This window comes from Bacillus rossius, chromosome 12 (assembly GCF_032445375.1).
Source record: "Bacillus rossius redtenbacheri isolate Brsri chromosome 12, Brsri_v3, whole genome shotgun sequence".
Classification (NCBI taxonomy): domain Eukaryota; kingdom Metazoa; phylum Arthropoda; class Insecta; order Phasmatodea; family Bacillidae; genus Bacillus; species Bacillus rossius.
Window position 1 is genome coordinate 49,153,886 of NC_086339.1, and position 19,297 is coordinate 49,173,182.

The window sequence follows — 19,297 nt, forward strand, 5'->3', positions numbered from 1 at the left end:
TCACCTTACTAACACATAAAAAGGAATCACAAAAAAAACTTTCATCTGCTCAACCATAAACATACATTGTATCTTCTATCTTCACTATTGCTGTTCTGTTAGAGGTTAGTATTCTATATTTCTAATGAAACAATTGTATTAGTTACAATAAGTGTTACTGCTGGCTGTGTTATTTTATTGTTTTTATATATATTGACATGTTTATGTAATTGTATTTGTTGCTCCTTTTATTGTTGTCACCTGGTCCCTGACACTTAAAATGCCTGCTTGTTTGATGTGACTGCTTGCAAGTGTTGCTACCTGCTGGCTTGTTTTCCTTGCAGTTAATGCCCACCCACAGTGCGAGTCTGGCCACGTTCAGTGCCTGCTTTTTTTTGTGTGTCTTTTTGTGTTCATGTTCGTACCCACCACTGAAGTTCCTTAACTGTCAGCAGGCACATCTCAAATAAAAACTAATAATAAATAAATAAATAAATAAGACAATGAAAAAAATTTAACTCATAAATTTTTCACACAGAAGAGGTTTTAATAAACACTTTATTAACTGAATAAACATTTATAATTTTTAAAAAGACAAATTCAACCTTTCTTTTCAAATATAGACAATTCTGAATGAAAAATACAACTACATAAATTAAAAAAATTAAGGAAGGAATGTAAATTTCTGTTACGTTTATAGAGACAGTAAAATACTGTTTTCATTTACATTTCTTATATAGTTATTAAAGTGCAGCAACAAACACATTAAGTACAAATAGTAGCCATCAGTACATCATGATTACTATTTCATGACATGACACCCAATAAATAATTGCCCAAGGCAATGAGGTAACAAAGGAGTTGAGGCCTACGGAGTTAAACACTTGTCCTTGAACAGTGGCAGACTGGTTGGCTAGAGTCTCTGCTATCACTCACCTTAAGAACTTTAACGAGGCACTGCAGGGCTTGTGCTTCGTCCTCATCTAACAAGGCCAGCAAAATTTTGCGCTTAGGGTTGGCTCTAAAATAAAAAATTTTAACATGTAGTAATAAAAAAAATTACTTCAAACATGCATTCGGACATAAATCAAATTTATACAAAATCAATAATAATACAATTAATCCTATCAATCTGGAGCCATTACAACTACCCACATAAGTATGATAAGTATAAAGATCAAGTAAAATAAAGTACGTCAAACCGGAAACATGTCAGAGCAGGAGACATCAAGAAAGAAGAAACAATCTGCCTAGAGCTGCAATCCAAGGCAAAGAACACTGTGTAATTTTTTTGATGTCCTGTGCTTCACTTAGCAATTGTAATTTAATGGTTCAGACACACACAAGTGATTAAAATAACACTCTACACTTGTAGAGTACTTTGCATGAAATATAAAGCAAACTGCATGTGAATGAATTTCAAAATTTTATGTTGAATCCATTTAAAGTTATTATTTTGTTGCAAGCTTTGTTTGAACCTGGCAAATATGTTTCATAGCTAACATCTTACTTTTTGACAATACATAATAACTTTAAGATTGAAGAGGCAAATAAATATAATTCATTACATATAAACTATAATCGGAAATTAACAAATACAAGTCCCTTTTAATTTCAGTGCCCCAATTTGTCAGATTGTAACTTAAATGAGATCAAATGTCATGTTGCTGAACAATATGAGTTCTACAGTATTATGCAGATCATACACTAAGTATCTTGGTTTAGTTTGCAAATCACGAAACATTTTTACAACTCTGTTCCATCTTTATCACTTCAAACTTGTTACAATATATTTCAATTTTCACGACACCTAAATTTTTGCACCAACATGAAGAGCTGTAAACATACTGACCACAATATATATGTAATAGTTAAATATATACAAAACTGACAAAGTAAACTTGCATATCGTCGCTTAAGAAACAACACCGCTTATATTACAAAAAGTAAATTTTTCAGGAGAGCTCAATAACTTTATGCACCATGCTGGAACTGAATAATAGCTGATGTTGGAAAAAAGACCATAGCAGCGCATTCTTTTGGATTTTTGGCAAATTCAATTCGTGAGAAGATGCTAAATGCTTACGTTCCCATCGAGAAACAAAAAACAAATTTTCAAAAAAAAATTGTCACTTTGGCGGTGTTGTTTCTTAAGTGACGATATACAAATGCCAAATACCTTAATTAATAGTTAATTTACCTTATAAGTTCTACAACTTGTTTCAAGCATTCTACATCGCTAGGAAACTTGCATTCAGGTGCTGCATAAGTGTTGTCAAGGAACATCACATCCAGATTCTAAAACAAACAAAAAAATAATGTATGTATTCATATAAGAAAGGTATTTCAAATGTTTACAGATCCAAACAAGGTTAACAAATAATAGATACTTCTATTAACACGTAGGTCAGGTGGAATTCCTGGAAGCGGCCGGCAATTCCCAGAACACTCTCCTTCCCGACGTCAAACCCGGGCCTGCAGGAGGGGTATAAAATGCCGGCCCTTCGCTAGGGAAAACAAGTTTAGGCCCGAGAGGAACTGCCGGCAGCCCAGCCTAGTCTTCAGCAGCAGAGCCCACCTCACTGCACTGACCTCTCTCCAGCCTCTCGTAGTGTCCGAGTTGGTCACACCAGGCAACGTGAGTGCCGCCCGTCGTGTGGCGAGGTCCGAGTGGAGGAAAGAAAAAGAGAGAGAGAGAGGTGTGTGCTAGTCTAGTCGTTGCGATCGTGCCCGGAGCTTAGTCAATCGTGAATTTGTGAGTAGAGGAAGCTGGTCAGTTCGAGCACTGTGTACAAGAGAGACTGCCGCCTGCGAGATCAGGATAATAAACCGCTGTCTGAGAATCAGTGTGTATTCTTCTGGGGAGCACAAGAACCAATGGGGAAACCCGCCACCAGATCTTCAACCTCAGCCAGCACCACTCCCATCAGTAAGTAGATGCCCTTCTCACACAAGGGTGGAGCTGAGAAGGCCCCCTGCCAGCGCACCACCTCCATTCCTGTGGAAGGGTACTAACCCGACCCGGCCCCTCAGGTACATGCCAGAGGCCGCCGGGAGGAGGAAGATCACAGTAGCGTCACGTCCGTCCAGGCCTGTACCTACCCCGGAGCCTTCAGCATCGCACCAGGCTCTGGCTCGCAGATCACCCGAATGCCACTCTCAAGGCATCCCTCGCCAGGAACGCACCCACGAGTTGATTCTGCCATTTACCCCACTCCGCTCAGGAATTTGCACTAGTACCAAATATAAGAATCGCCATCAGCAACACCCCAGGCAGCCATGAAATGATTGTAAGCATAGAGCGCACCTGCCTAGCACTTTAGGAAAGGCGTTCACGCGTCATAGTGATGGAGAGTAAAAAATGTTTGAAGTAAACATGTACTGAATTGAGGAATTTTCAGCCCAGCATTGTCGAGGAAATATGTACAATTTATTTTGTAATTATAATAATTTTGAACAAGAGAGAATCAAGCAAGCTCTACAGTCAACAAGGGGAATCAGATTAGGTGGAGGAAAGTTCTTAAGATTCATTAGTTCTGTTACTCCGTTTTGAATATTTTCTAATTTATTTATATCAGCCATCTTGATGTCATTCCACATTATTCAACAGTATTCCAATTTAGATATAATAAATGAAAAATAGAGGAAAACAACTGATGCAAAAGGGAAACAAGGAATAAGAGTATAAATAACACAGGCCAACAAGGAAAAATCATTTTGGTGCCTGGAATTTTGTCGGAACTGATTTTAGCCACCAAGTCAATCTCAGGTTTAAATGTGCACCTAAACACAAATTTGCAGCAAAGAAATGCCCCAATGCACCAAAAACATACAGCATTTTGGGCCAAAGCAGCTAAGTACACACAAATTTACTGAAAATTCCAACTAAAATAACGGCATCTTTGTAACATTACAGAATTCCCGCCCCCTACTATTTTTCACATGTAAATAAGACTATTTTATGTTGAATGTTTTTGTGAATATTTTAATAATTGTTTTTATTATGGATAATTAAAATATTTTGTTGGTGTTTAAATATTATTATTATTAATTTAAATTATGTTTGGTAGTGTTTTATTGTTGGTTTACTTTAAAATTTAAAATTAACATATGTATTATTAATGTTCTTTATATATTTTAAAGCATAGTATGGAAAGTTGGCTGATAGTTTTCGAGAACATACTAGAAGGAGTGAAAAGAAAGGAGGACATGGGCGCGACACTCTGTCGCCAGCAGGTCACTTGTCACACCTCGAGATAGTGCATTGTTGGAAAATCCCAGCACGTGGACGTGTTACTGCACACCAAGAAACTGGAACTTTCGCTGGGAGCTGTCTCGCCAGCCAATCGGGGCAAACCTTGAGGTGGCGTGATGTGTCTCCCCATGCCAGTATTTTTCAGGAAATAATGTGATTGGTCGGTTGGCTCACTGGGTTGCCACCCTTTATTTTGTCTTGTGAAGGGACGGTAACTGCGTGGTGCGTGTCAGTTGTAGTGTCTCGTCGTCGGACCGGTGTGACGTCCGGCTGTGGCAACTCACAATACAAAATATAACTTGTAACAAGCAATTATTTTTTTAATATAAATGAACTTTTAATAGTGTTTTCACTTGTATTTGTTATTATTACGTGTTGCCAAGCCAGGCCAACTCTGGAATGTAACATCTTCAACTTTCAGCCAAAACAAAAAAAAATGTTTCTCTTCTGTGACACCAAGAAACCAAATTCTAAACAAACTACAAAGTATTTGCAGAGAGAGCCAGCAAGTCCAACATCAAGTCCATGAAAAAAATGTGTGTCAACCTGTCAAACCAAATTAACACCCTAAAATGTACACCACCAAAAATTTGAATAAGTTCTTGAAATACACTGGCCTTCAATATAAGACTTGAGGTAAACACTCAAGTCATTAAAGCAAGTGTGGAAATAATTTGAACGCCGCCCCCCCCTATCCCCCCCCCCCAAATGAAAATGTTAGCAACCCTCATCATCAGGTATCAAAGCACAATTCCCAAAACCTTTACTACTACACAATACTGCTTAGCAAAAACAATTACGAAATTAAACATACCTGGTTAGCAGCTGCTTGCGCCAATGCTGGGTGTTTCAGCATAGATGGTTTGTACCGGCAATGTCCTGTATACAGAATTCTTCCAAATTTACCTAGAAAAAAAAATTATACAATTTTAATTAGTTATGTGGGAACATATATTTTCTGCATGAGTACTATTTGAATCTATACATACTTACTATTAAATTATTAAATATATTACATAAATTTATATATGCATTCCAGTTAATCTGTGCCTTTTGGAATGGTGTCTGCCATTCACTCCCATCAACCACCTCACAACATTCTTCCAAAGGGCAAACGTATTAGGGCAATTATTTTGTTATTTTAACCCCTTCTTAATGAAGGAAAAAAAGTGAGAATAATGCAATTGTTCAGATTAGCTGTACCACAACACAAACTATTTAGGAGGAGGGTAAGATACACAATAATGATTTTAAAAAAACAAAATTTTTAATTTTGTAGATATTTTATACATGAACCATAAACATGCATATGCTTAACATATATACATGAAGGAACATAGAAAGATGACACATCACACAGAAGTATGGTATGTAGGTGTATTCCTAAACCTGAAAATCTTGCTAGTGTATTTATTCCACAATATAAGTGCAAAATTTTTAGTTTAGGGTTGCCCTCACTTACCTGTGAGGATTTCTTTATATAAAATATTTAGGTCCATAGATTTACCAATTTTTTTTTAATTTTTGATTTTCAGATACACAATATTATAAGTGATAAGGCGCTCACACTTCTTATATTTGACAATCTTAAAATAAATGTGGCATGCCTAATAAATTTTTAACAGAAATTACCACATTATTTAAAGCTATTCATAAATTCAAGTTAATTGTTCTGGAAAAAAATTGTGATAAAAGTATTATTGAACTACAGCCACAATCATTAACTTACACTACCAGAAAAGGTAATATACCAACTTGATAACCTACCATATGAAAAATGAAAATAAATTAATTTTGTGCAAAAAATATTATAAAAATTCAACAAATACCAATTTCCACTCACAAATGTTTGTTAGCATTCCAAATTCTATATATCTCTGTAAGTCAACACAAGGAACTATTAGCCTCATCTTTCATCAGCTGAATTAAATTTTGTTTACTATCAGTGGTGACTACATTAGAATACTGATTCACCTTCACCACACAGAATTTAATCAAATAAAAATAAACATGTACAAACATGTACACATGCAAAGATTTCCTCCAAACAGGGAAATAAGTTTGGAAACTCCACTGACAGTTTCCCACAGGGTATGTTGATTTTAATCAGCATGATTTAAATCGTGATTTTAATCATGATTTAAATCATGTGATTTTTTTTTTAAATCAGTGATTAAAATCAATTTATTATGATATGAACGTTAATACTTCCTATACTGTATTGTTTAAACCAAGTAATCATGCCTACTTACATAAAAATTGACTGCTGCAAAGATAGAATCAAAATTGAATAGTACTTAATTTCTTCTACAATATATTTTTAGTTATTTTGAAACACTTGTTAAATATAGGTGGGTGGAATGTACCTTTAAATGCCACCTCATTTTCTCTCTTCTCTCCTCTACCTCATGTGTTTGTGTTGTGTGTGTGTCATACATCTCCTTGGCAACAGGTTTGTCTTCCAACAATGTCAAATGCTATTTTTAGAACTGCAGGAAGGAAATTTTCAGTTCTTTGGTATGTCTGGTTTGGTTCAGTCAACACTAAGAAATCGACTGGGTACAGAAAAAACTGCAAAACTTGTATTTTTGTTTAAAATTTTAAATAAGTAATATTTTATGTAGAAGTTTTACTTTGAATACTCTCGTATGTGTACAATTCCGAGAAGAAGAAAAAAAAAGGTTTTTGTGGTTTTGGTTTAAATTACTTTATTTAGAACAATTGGACTATAAGACTATAAGGGATAACAGAAGTGACAAGTTACATTTAAATATGATATATTTTCAATGATGTAGTTATTTTCTATAAGACATCTTTTTTTACTAATGTTAACTATGTTACTGTACTAAAAATTTTCATAAAGAGACATCATTAATGTTTCCTTAAAAAATTATGCAATGTAAAATGTGGTTATTTCAAAGAAAGAAAATTAGGCTAGTTGTCTTTACAAAATGAATTAATCTGTTATTAATTGTACTGCAGAGCAAAGTCAAGTCATGAAAACAGTCATGAAAATGTACTGTATATTACACAGATTACAATGTTGTATATTTTAATAAAAAAAAATCGTATTTTAATCAAAAAAACCTGATTTTAATCCAAAAAATCCGATTTTAATCCAAAAAAATCCGATTTTAATCCAAAAAATCTGATGTTTTTGATTTTTTTAAAAAAAATCAGAATTTTTTCATACCCCGGTTTTCCAAGTGTGTATCCCCTCTGGGACTAGGAAAGGTAGTTTTATGCTTCACTGTCTGATTAAAAGAATAATGTTCACATTGCAGACTTATAAAGTAGCTATCCTGTATTTAAACTGGAGGCCTTCATGACCCGAATCATAGACTACTGCTTGACTTATGAGTTGGGGCCTAGACCGTGGCAATTATGATGAGCCTGATGTTTCTGCATGCCGCCACGTAGGGAGACTAACAACTGAAGGCCACATGTTCTGCCAGAGTTTTTATATAGGGCCATTCAATACTGAGCTGTGATTGGTCCCAGTGAGCTTGACCCAGAAGCCAACAAGAATTAAGACATGATATTTAAAAGTCTCTGTATGGGGGGAAGAGAGGGTGGGTTCCAAACAACTGGACAAACTGAGCATCTCGTCCTTATTGGCCAGACATTGCTACAATCGTGGCCACCCACAGACTGTGAGTGACCCTGTGTGAACACTAGAGCTGCATCCGAATAATAGCCTAATTAATCACTTAGCGGAGCATCGTAGTGGATGCGGCCATCTTTTAGTTGCTTCCCCATTCTCAAAGGGAATGCATCGGCACACCTACATGCGTCCACTCAAATCAAGGTTTCTAGGGATGCGACACTCGCATCCACTAACGCATCCCTATGTCCATTAGCTTCGGAATTGTATTTTATTTTGTTTGTATATAATATTACTTTAGGTTTTTGGCATAAAATTTGTTAAAAATGTTATATGCATAAGTGATAACACAAGTAGAGACAAATAAAAAAACTTAAATAAAAATTACCGAAAACTGATCTTAAACTTACAGGGGTATTTCATTCTCATTATAAGTATTTTTAATATTTTTTTTAATTCATAAAATTTTTATTTTGATCGTTGACATTTGTAACAGTCACGCCATATTAATTTTTTTTTTAATTGGTCATTGTTATTTACATTTTGCTGAATATTCGCAGACATCACGACTCGTGATGGTTACGTGCACATTAGCACGACCGACTATCAACAGGTGGTGGTAGCAGCAACAGTACCCCTCCATTAGAAATGCATCCTCTGCCATGTTGCTGCATTGCTAAGGCATGTAGGCATGTAGGCATGTAGGTATGTAGGCATGTGCTGTGGACGCATCCCTGTGTATTCGGACACAACTTGCCCTTAAAGATGACTACAACAAGACATGCACAACGTCGGGCACACCATAGTTTCTACGGAGGTGGCTTCAACCCAGAGGCTGAGCAATAGTTTAATCTTTTTATATATATATATAAATATTGGAGTAAAAATTTACTTCACCATACTCAATATTTCTACAAATTTCACGAGTAGATGTGTGCACTGAGAAAAGACTGCCTAAAGCATCAAACTAAATGTAAATTATTTACAGTGTCACACTGCTCACCATTAAAGAGGAACATGACAGACCCGGGGCAATGGTAAGCACTGATTACTGCCACAGAGAAGCATTCCTGCGATCCTTTGTGCTTGATGGTGTACATTTTGTTCACTTCCAGCACCTTCAAAAATTTCGGTTTCACCTAAAACAATCACCATTGCAATGAGCTTTAACACCAAATGAAATTGTTTTTATGCTACTATGTTGACGATATCTCTATGCGGTTCAATGTCCAGCTTCACCTGCCATGTTGAATTTTTTGGTTTTGTAACGAGGCGTCGCCTGTGAACCCCATTCCTATGGGCAAAATCTGCTACATGACTGCAGCTCTGTGAACATAGCACATGCTGCATGGACAGTGGAGCCAACAACGTCAAGAACAAGGGAGAACACACTGAGAGTCAGTGAATCTTCTTTTAAGCAGCTTGTGAGCAAGAACAGGGAAATAAGTTCTGGAATAGAATGAAGTGATTCAGCTGGAGTATACAGAAGGAACCGAAATAGGTTACCAGAATAGAAGCAAGAGAAGACGGATAGCAGCGAGATCACAAACTGAAAACGAGTGATAAATCAAGAATTTTAGTCAAGAAACTTTGTCTTTCAGGCTTGAGTCTTGATATTTTTACCGTAATTATTTCAGAAAATTAAAACTGAACAGAATAATTGCTATTCACATTTAAAGGATACGTCAAATTGTGTTAATGCTCAAATAATAAATATTAATTCAATGTTTCTGACCTTCATCCACAGATTGGAGAGTGAGTTCTCTGCTTAGCTGAAAATCATTGATGATGAATAATGGTGATCCCATTGTCAATTATAAATTTTAAGTGAGACCTATGTGTGTGTCTTAATAAATAATCTGATTATTATGAAGAAATATTTCAGAAATGGGATCATAAAAGTAATTTTGTATGTGTTACTGCAGCTGTGGAAACCCAGAAATTGGACTACTAGTGAGTGACCATGACACAAGGGTCAAACAAAATATTATAATCATTTATATTCTCTTGACTTTTTACAATTAGCAGATACCATCATCAGTATCACACATCTAGCAAAAAATTTGCTAAAAAAAATAATAACTCCAATGCTTCTACAGTAAAACTGTGGAAATTGTTTAGATGAAAAGTAATGGATTGAAAATAGATTAACCAGGGTTTACACACTTTTCCTTTAAACAATTCTCTAAGATTTCCCAGTTTTCCATGTCTAACTGGACATTTTACCACCTTGTTTCATCAATCCAATCTCAACATATCCATAAAACCTTTTCCTGCACATTACACAGTTTGCACTGTTGTCATTTCCATCAAAGATATGCAACTGGTGATGGCAGTCAGCAAGAAAACATAACTGATCAAACTTTTAAACAATATATTATTGGAACTAGAGAATAACATTCAACATTTCATCTTGTTTCAAATCATTAAATCAACACAGTTGATTAAGTCACAGTTTCTCATACGTTTACTTGATGAAAACAAAATAGTTTTCAATTACACATGAATTTGTGATTAAAATAAGGACTGTTTGTTAAACATTAAAGGAACACACTAGTGTAGACCATCACTAACACAGTTTGGTATCTAACATTTTGTACATTTCCCAGTGTCTTCCAGGTTTTGAAGATAACTTTTTGTTTCCCTGAGTTTCCCCTGGCAGCAGGAACCCCGATAGCCTTACGCGTTGCTCTTCCACGCACGACACATGCTGTTCCTCTGTCACAGTCGACTCTTAACTAACCTCTCAGTTGAGCTAAACAAGTCACAGGCAGAGCTAGGTGTGCTGGTGAGGGCACCCCAGACGATCCCCGTCAGAAACCAATGTCTGGCCAACCTGGTTTATGATTTACGTTTGGCACGGTCACCCAAACTCACTCCAGGCCAACACTATCATACCTCTATGCTACAACAGAGGTGCCGTATTATCCGGGCCGACTTGAAGACTTTTTGAACATTTGCTTGACGACCAGAAAAATATCTGCCTCTTGTGGGAAGCATAAAGAAAAGTAACCTCAAAGATACCATTCACTGGTTTGACAAATCATGGAGTGACATGAAAGAATCTACACTCCAGAAAAGAGGGAACACCATCAACCTGAAAAATAATACCGCCGGGCCAACTAAAAACCATGACAATTTTCTTATTACATCTGTGTCATCAGAGAATTTTCCTATCCACATTAGCTCGGTGAAACATGACTACTGTATAGGATCCTTGGGTACCCTGTCTCACTCTCGTGGCAAGGATCACAGGTTCGAATGAGCACCAAGTCAGTACCCAAGTGGTTTTGAGTCAACTATAATTGGAAGGTCATGTCACCTAAAGAATTTGTGTATGACCATACGACATCCCTATCTTGTTACCAAATCTAATGGCCTCATCAATTAGACCTTGTGGTGTTAAGAAACTCCACCTACTAAAGCTGGCTTCCAGTTGCCATTATCTGATTCTTCTCAATTTGTTACCTCCCATGTTTGTTAGTTAAAACTGGTTTTCCAGATGTCTAGCCCAAATAATTGTGAAGTAGAAGTGAAATCACGCCAACAGCAAATCTTGATTGTGAGTTACGATAGCAATTAGAAATATAAAAATATGCTTATTTAAGCACGAATGGCAGGTTAAGAAAATTATAACTGTCAAATTTTGGTGAACAAAGCTGATTCCACAGCCATAAACACAGCTTGAATACTGGTATGTGACAATAACAACAAATGCAAGTTACATTAACCAAGCAAAGCGGCACAACGGTTAAACGTTGGACTCACACCTGGAAGGAACCCGTTCTAACCCCAGCCCAGCCATTCGGAATTTAGTTTGCCAAGAACACATTGCATCAGTCCAGGAAAATGCTGAGGGTGATTCCTTACTATAAACCACAGGTCATTCGGTCTCCTTAATCACTTACTTGTATGGGGAATGTCTGACTGTAATGGCCTCATCCACAAGATATTTTTAAAAAATTAATCTAAATAAACTGCTAAACTTTATCAATCTAAATTATATCGCATAACCAGATAATCAGCCTGCCCACCCATTAGGTCACATTCTCGGCTGTAGAGTATTTTTTATTATGCCTGCCAAAAAAATTATAAGACATATTTTCAGAACAACCTAAGATACAGAATAAAAGACATCAGGAATTTCCATAAAACATGCGACAGTTGGCATTCAGTGCAATGACACAAACTGACAAGTGGTTACAGATTTTTCAGCCTCTCTACTGGGCAGAATTCCTGAGCTGGCCCAACCTCACCGATCACCATTTATGCAGTCTTTCACAGCAAAACATCTTACAGTGCTATTAATATAAAACCGCTACATTGTGCCATGCAATGCCAGATAATATTTTACATGAATTTTCTAGTGAGTTCCCAATGGCAACATTTGCTATGATTTGGGAAAATAGTATTAATTAATTAATTAATTAATGGTTATTACTGTAAAAAAATCAATTCACACATACTGAAGATGAAACAATGAATTATCAATTGTTACAAACTTCAAATTACACAATAGTACTGTTTGAACAAAAATGTCTAGACAACGTTCAGCATCAACAGTCAAACTTATTATTTAGCCTAGATTGACTTAACATGTGCAATTTTCTAGCCACAAAGTGGATAGTTGGGAACTGACTGTATATTGCTTTTTCTTTTAACATAAGATAGATGGTTAAATTTCCTTGATTAAATGAGATTAACTGAGGTTCGGTATTAACCAAGCCAAAATGAAATGACAGTAGGTATGACTGTTAAAACTGTATGATGGCAATGAGTGTTAAAACATTTGCTTGAGAACCTAGACAATTATCTAACCATTGTTGAAGGCTAAATAAAATTAACCTGAAAGATTATTTGGACGAATTATGGAATAACGTGAAAGAATATAGACTGAAAATAAATCTGGAAAAAACATCACTCAAAAAAAAAGGGCCAAATGAAAACAAAGAATTTTCTTATTATATCTGTTTTATCCGAGATTTTACTTATCTGAGGTTGCCAGTGTCCAAATTTTATCGTTTAATCGAGACTACTGAACTTCCACAAATGTAGTTATTTATCAGAGATATAATTTTGGGGCTTGAAATCTCAACATTAGCTCCAGTGATAAGGACTGGTTGGAATCATTGATATCTTCAATAAGGCAGCAACTCTAATAGGTACAAAGGCTGTGGGACAGTTCTGATAATACACACATTTTATTTCACAAAACTAAACACATATTTTGTAAAAATGAGTTTTATTAATCATTCACTGAAAAGGTGGGAAAAGGATTAGAATAATTTTAAGACAGCAATAGCTATAAACCTTACACTGTACTATAAATCTTGGTAGCACACAACTCAAAAATTGGGACCCAAAACATTTAATGCTTACCTTAATAATCTGTTCCAAATATCTTGCAGTAATACTGGATGTGTAAATACGCCTTTTCCATTTTGATGTCAAGCCAACAGTCTGGGTTTCATGGAAATGAGATAAGAAATGAATTTTCTAGGGACAGAAAAAGCAACAAGTATTTGGAGTCAACGAAAAACTATTACATTATTATTTTTGCTAATTTTAGTAACACTCCTGAACAACGCAATATAATGTTAAATTAGTATGGTTTACCTGAAAGGGTTTAAACAAAACTACCTTTTTTTTTTATTTAGATGTACTTGTTAATAGTATTATAATTAAAATTTATTACAGTTTAATGTTTTCAAATAAAATGCAATAACAAGGGTAGCCACCACATTTTATTACTGAAGGGGAATAAAACTGTCAATCATGTGTTCATAGGGGTAATATCTCTTATGTAAGAAACATTGGCAAAATCTTGCTTACCTACAGTAGTTTTTCATAATTATTTCAAAACAAAAGTTTCTAAATAATTTTTAAGACAGCAGAACTTCCTTAGTAATCACTTAAGAGAAAAAGTTTTGAAAAAGTTTTTTCTAATTTTCTTGTAAAAAATCATCTGCCATGCGAAACAATATTTTCTGATAGCATGATGAAGCCTATTTATACTGGTTATTCGCAAATTGGGTAATAGGGAATGCTAAAACAAGCAATTTTTATTAAGGAACTTGCATCCGGAAACAAAACGCTGCAAAGTTAGAGGCACGCATTGTAACGCACAAATTTGTATTTGGCTGTCGTCAGAGACCACCCCTCTGGCTGAGAGAACGCGCAATCACAGCGCTGTGGCATTCCAATGCTCTGCGGGAAGCAGATTCAGTATCCAGTGCTTAGTATGAGGACAGGAACAGTGCCCGACAACGCAGAACTTCTAGATCTTCATGTTGCTGGTCTTCGTCGCCGAAACGCAGCAAGTCAAACAAGGACAAAATTTGTAGCAAAATATTAAATTAAGACTGTTTTTGTTTTGTATAATGAGGGTAAGTACATTTTTTTGAGGTTGGTTACTATGTAACATTACAGAATCATGAGTAGGTACTACAGGTAGTACTGAAGGGGAAGATTTTGCGGGATATACTAGAAAGCTCGGAAAATCTGCCAGACCAACCCAATGTAAATGTGGAATTCATAAGTCAGGATTTTTCAGGTCCCCAGGAAATGTCTGTAAATGTGAAAGTTTACAAATTTAAGAAAGTCATAAGTTGCAGAACGATGGTTGTGGTGGTAAATTTTCTGTTAGAAATGGCCAAAAAAAAGTAGTAGTAATTTTCATAATTACATGTATTTAAGATTTGTGAAGATGATGCAGGCAAAGCGGTAGGTAGCCTGATCTTGAAGAATGTGGAATTGGTGTGTGTGAACGGAATGTAAACAAGTGGGAGTGCAGAGACCACTGCAGCCAATGTGGTGTCAGAAAATAAGTGTGTGGACAGGCAAACTACATTTGTAAACAATGGTGGACAGGGTACTGAGAGTGAAAAGGAAAATAAAAAAATAAATGTATTTGTAAATTTTGCAGGTAATGTAAACAGCTGTTGTCAGCTCAGGGCACAGTGAAAAAAGACTGAGTTGTATTATAAATAAAGATTTTTTTTTGTCAAGTTAACAGACATGAGAAAAGGTGTTTAGGATTAAAGAATGAGATAATTTTTTTTAAAAAGTGTTGATGGTGTGTATATTGTTCATGTTGAAAGTTGAGTGGGTTTTTGGGGTTTACTATATGGAGAGTGTAAATTTCTGAGAAAAGTAACCTAACTTTATTGTGACGTTGTACCGACCATGGCCGTTAAGCCCATGCTCTGCACCGCCAGTACCGGATCCCGTTTTCGGAGCGCACCCCTAGCCCAGCCAGAATGAGTCAAGCGAGCGCCCCGGGTGTGACTTCAATTAACTGAACTAAACATCAGGACACAAAAACCCCGGGGCTCGACTACGGAAAACAATTCCCAAACGAGGCATTAAGACAAAGTTAATTAATCACAAGCAGTGAGCAAGTGCGTCGTAGAGGCTCCGTGTGTGCGCGGCACGCATGGAACAGAAAACAACCCTCGTTACTAGCCACAGCGGCTACTGGCCTTGATTAATTGGCCTATGATAGTGGTCTTGCCAAACTAAGGGAATTCAAACCCAAACAGTGTACATTGAGACAATTTATAGTTAAATTTACAGTCGCCAACTTGGTGCAGCTTTTTAAATTAGTAAATCAATTAAAACAACTGTTAAGCCTTAGGCAACTATTTACCAGGTGCAAAGTTTTAATCAAGCACCTGGAGTATGTTTTTTACTCAACATATAACAAATAAGGTTATTATAAGTTTTTGGTGCCGACTCACAAAGACAGTGAAAATGCCTCCCTTGCGAAGCGGCCATCTTTCGGCAGTCTCCAACCACTCCGCGCCGGGAACAGACTTGTGTCCGTGGGCAGCATTCAAGTTAGTTTCACTGATTCATTTTTATTCTGCACGATACCATCATAACTAAATCCTTTTAATAATTCACCGCTGCCCACGTCGACTCGGCGTGTATTTTGCGGAACCGGGCCTATCCCGACCGTCTTCATTGTGATACCATGCTGCGTATCGGATCACGGAACTTACGGTACTGGCCGACTCCAGCGAGAGTATTTTAATTAAGGACGCCGTGCATATGCCTGCCGGCTGCACTCACGTAAGTGTTTCTCCGAACTTAGGAGCCCGCTCATCGAGCACCCCCTGCACCCTTTAACTGTCTGTCTATAACTGGCTGTCTCCAGCGAGCATCGACCCACGTCCCGCGAGACTGCCGCGGTAATCATTTCAGTGTCGCGTAGTGTTGTGTTTTTTTGTTTTTGATCGTTTTGTAAGTGTAATTGTGTAACCGCTAGATGCTGCCAAGTGTTGGTGGGAGTTTTTGTAGCGGGACTCAACCGCGGAGCGAACGTGTAGAGCGTACCTTGTACCCCCGCGGACCCCCGGTGAAGCTCTTAAATTAAACGTAATTCTCACAAACTTGTGTATCATTTACGTAGTCTTCTGTCCTCCACACGGCCGAGCGGCCTTCACAGCCAAGAGAAAACCGTTCAGGTTAGCTTTCAAGCCGTGTACCTGGCGGGGCACGCGGGGGCAGACTACCCACGACCCGACATCAACGGCCTAGCAGTCCGCTAGCCTGGCGCCCCTCCGGACAACAGCAGCATCGCGACGCCCGTAGTGCCCGTCAGGTACCCCCCGGGCCTTTCACAGAGGTCGGGTAACGGCAATTGTAAACAAGGGGAAAGAATTTTGTTGTATTGTGTAAGATGTATTCATATATTGAGAGTTGGCTAAGTTGAAAGGTTGAAGGAAAGAAGAGTATGTTTGATGTCTTGTAGTTAGCCAAGGCAGACTAGCTACCTAAAGGGACTGTAAATGAGCAACCCTAATTTCTGCAAGCTCAGGATTTGGGTCAATTGGCATGGTCTACTAAGGAAAGTACAATGTTGACTAAGGGAGAAGTGTGGAGAAAAATACGTATAATAATTGTATTGCAGCGATTTATAGTAAAGAAGATGTACTGGTAAGGTTAATTTTTTAATGATGATTGTTACCAAGGTATTTAAATTATAAAATGTAAATGCACCAATTTGAAAAGAGTTTATGAAGTCATGGGTCATAGATATTTTGAAATTCATTTGCATTTATATTTATGTCAGTCACAAAGAGTTGAATTTTAATGAAAAGATAAAGGTTTCGTCAGGATCATAAAGATTTTAAAGTTTGTATGCCACATAAGTAAATAAGAGCTCAGTTGTTTTTTGGGATAACAGCAAATTATTCATGGAAATTTTGAGCAGAGGTTATCAGAGTTTTCTAAGTGCATCATCTAGGTGTGGTGAGATTGACAGTGTTATGGGTGAAGATATACATATCCTGCTGGAGGCAAAGGGTTTTGTAGTTGTTGCTTTGGTGAGACAGTTGGGAGGCAAGGAGGTTAATTTTAAATGGTTGTTTCTGGCAGTGTGATCAATTTTTTTTTGCAAGGGTGTTTGAATCCTCCCCCCCTTCCCCATGGTGATGAAGTTGTTAGAGTTGATGATGAAGTTATTGAAGTTGATGTTGTTTAAGAGGTTAAAATGTTCTTTGTAGACCAGGGAGGTTCAAGTATAAGCTTATGAGGTGGCCAGTGTGGAAATGTATACGACCGCCAAATTGAAAATTTGTGCAGTCCGCACCTGTAACTTTGCAGTGTTTTGTTTCCGGATGCAAGTGCAATCTCTATTACCCTATTGCCGAATAACCTGTATATATAGGCTTAAAAATACTATGAGAAAACAGTTTCAGGAATTTTGATCAACTGTTAAATATTTTTATAATGTTTCACATGTGTTATGAAAAATGTTTAGTTATAACTGCTGTATTTATATTTTCCAATGGTACAGGTAAGTGTTGGCACAATGTATCTTCATTTCACCTTTATTTGTTTGGACTGTACAGATCTATAAGTAAGTTGAGGGTGTGTAATATAATTTTAATTAACTGTTTACATTTTATATATTTTTATTACAAAAATTTGATAGTAAAATTCGCTTTACATTTACCTTAATATTCAAACAAAAAAATGCATGAAAAATGGTGTGTTTATAGTTCCTCACGAATAACCCCCATATCCCTGCGCTTGTCCCGTAAAAAAAAAAAATAGGGTGGTAATGACGAGGGCAAACCCATTTTGGTTACATACTCAATGTAGTTATGGAATCGCAAAATAGACTACTCCCTTTCATTTTTGTGAATTAATAAATTATAAGTGGAAGGTATCATAAAGAAGAGTAAAATTCTACGAGATCCAGTTTTTTTTTTTTTTGCGATAGCGGTATTTCATTTGTATGAAATTAGCATTTTCGTGATTAAAATTTTGTGGTGTCATATAAAAAATAGGTCCACCCCCTCTAGTCTATTTTGCAATACTGAGAATTAAATAATTACCTTAACAAAAATACAAGATAGAATTATTATCAGTATCGTGAAGTAGAATACAATCTCATGATAACGGTAAAAAAAGTGAAATTTCTCTGTAATATTTTTCTCTGTATCGTAGAGTACAGTCCCACCCGGGCTACTATATTTTGCGATACCAGTACCGTGTTTTATCGCATAATCGCCGCACGCACATAATCGTTGCACCACTATTTTAGGACATCAAAATTTGAAAAAAAAAAAAAAAAAAAAAGTTGCATGATGTTTTTAGATTCCGAACGCTTTGTGTAGGTAGTTTTCCTGTATAAAACAATGTATTTTAAAGTTGAAACCTAATATTAATATTCTAATATTAATTCGGAAGTTACCGCTTACTCATTTAATTAACAGAAATACTAAATTGTCTAATGTGTAATTTTTCTTGTAAAGACTTTTCAAGCATTATAACTTTTATATTTTAATCTTCGTCGCCGCTGTCTACGCTAATAAAAATGTAGCCAGCGCTAGTTGGCATCATTCATGTTTAGTTACGTTGTTTCCCGTATAGAGCGCACGCACGAAGTCAAATATCGATACCTACAGATAGCTCATTGAACGCATGCAACGCACGTGCTCTGTCTGGTGCCGAGTTAACTACCATTTGATAGCCCATGCTTTCTCATGGTGTGTAATACTGCGATAGTTATGTGCTCCGACTCATGTTTGCGTCACAGTTTTGGTTTTTATAATTAAAGTAGAACACAATGTTTTTGTTACATGACTTATTAATTTTAATTAGTTTGGCGTGCTTTTCGTATATACTACTTTTTAAATGAACGTACTTTCCTTGAATATGTTTTGTTCTCATTAATAACTTTACCTAACAAAAAAATGCTTTTTTCACATAATCATCGCAACCCTACTTCTTAAACTTGATTTTAATATGAAATGTGCGACGATTATGCGATAAAACACGGTATTTAATTATTTGAAAATGAGACTTCGATACATTTTCTAGGTACCGTGAACTAGATTACAGTCCCACTCTAGGTCAATTCTACTTTGCAATATGTACCAGTACTTAATTTACTAAACCTGAGACTTCATGATATAATTTTTTTTATATCATGAACTATAAAATAG

The 19,297-nt window shown here is 36.4% G+C and overlaps 1 protein-coding gene across 3 annotated transcripts in view; it reads right to left on the reverse strand.

The window, feature by feature from the left end:
* The window catches only part of LOC134537922 (uncharacterized), a 35,370-nt gene that overhangs the window by 15,448 nt on the left and 625 nt on the right, over positions 1-19,297 (reverse strand). Inside the window, exons 2-6 of one of the 3 annotated variants that reach the window (XM_063378884.1) lie at positions 13,218-13,334; positions 8,842-8,977; positions 5,049-5,140; positions 2,180-2,277; positions 916-1,000 (exon numbers count right to left, since the gene is read on the reverse strand). In XM_063378884.1, the coding sequence (XP_063234954.1) occupies positions 916-1,000; positions 2,180-2,277; positions 5,049-5,140; positions 8,842-8,977; positions 13,218-13,334 (528 nt within the window). The remainder of the gene's footprint in view (positions 1-915; positions 1,001-2,179; positions 2,278-5,048; positions 5,141-8,841; positions 8,978-13,217; positions 13,335-19,297) is intronic. The other 2 variants (XM_063378885.1, XM_063378886.1) reach the window with 2 other exon arrangements.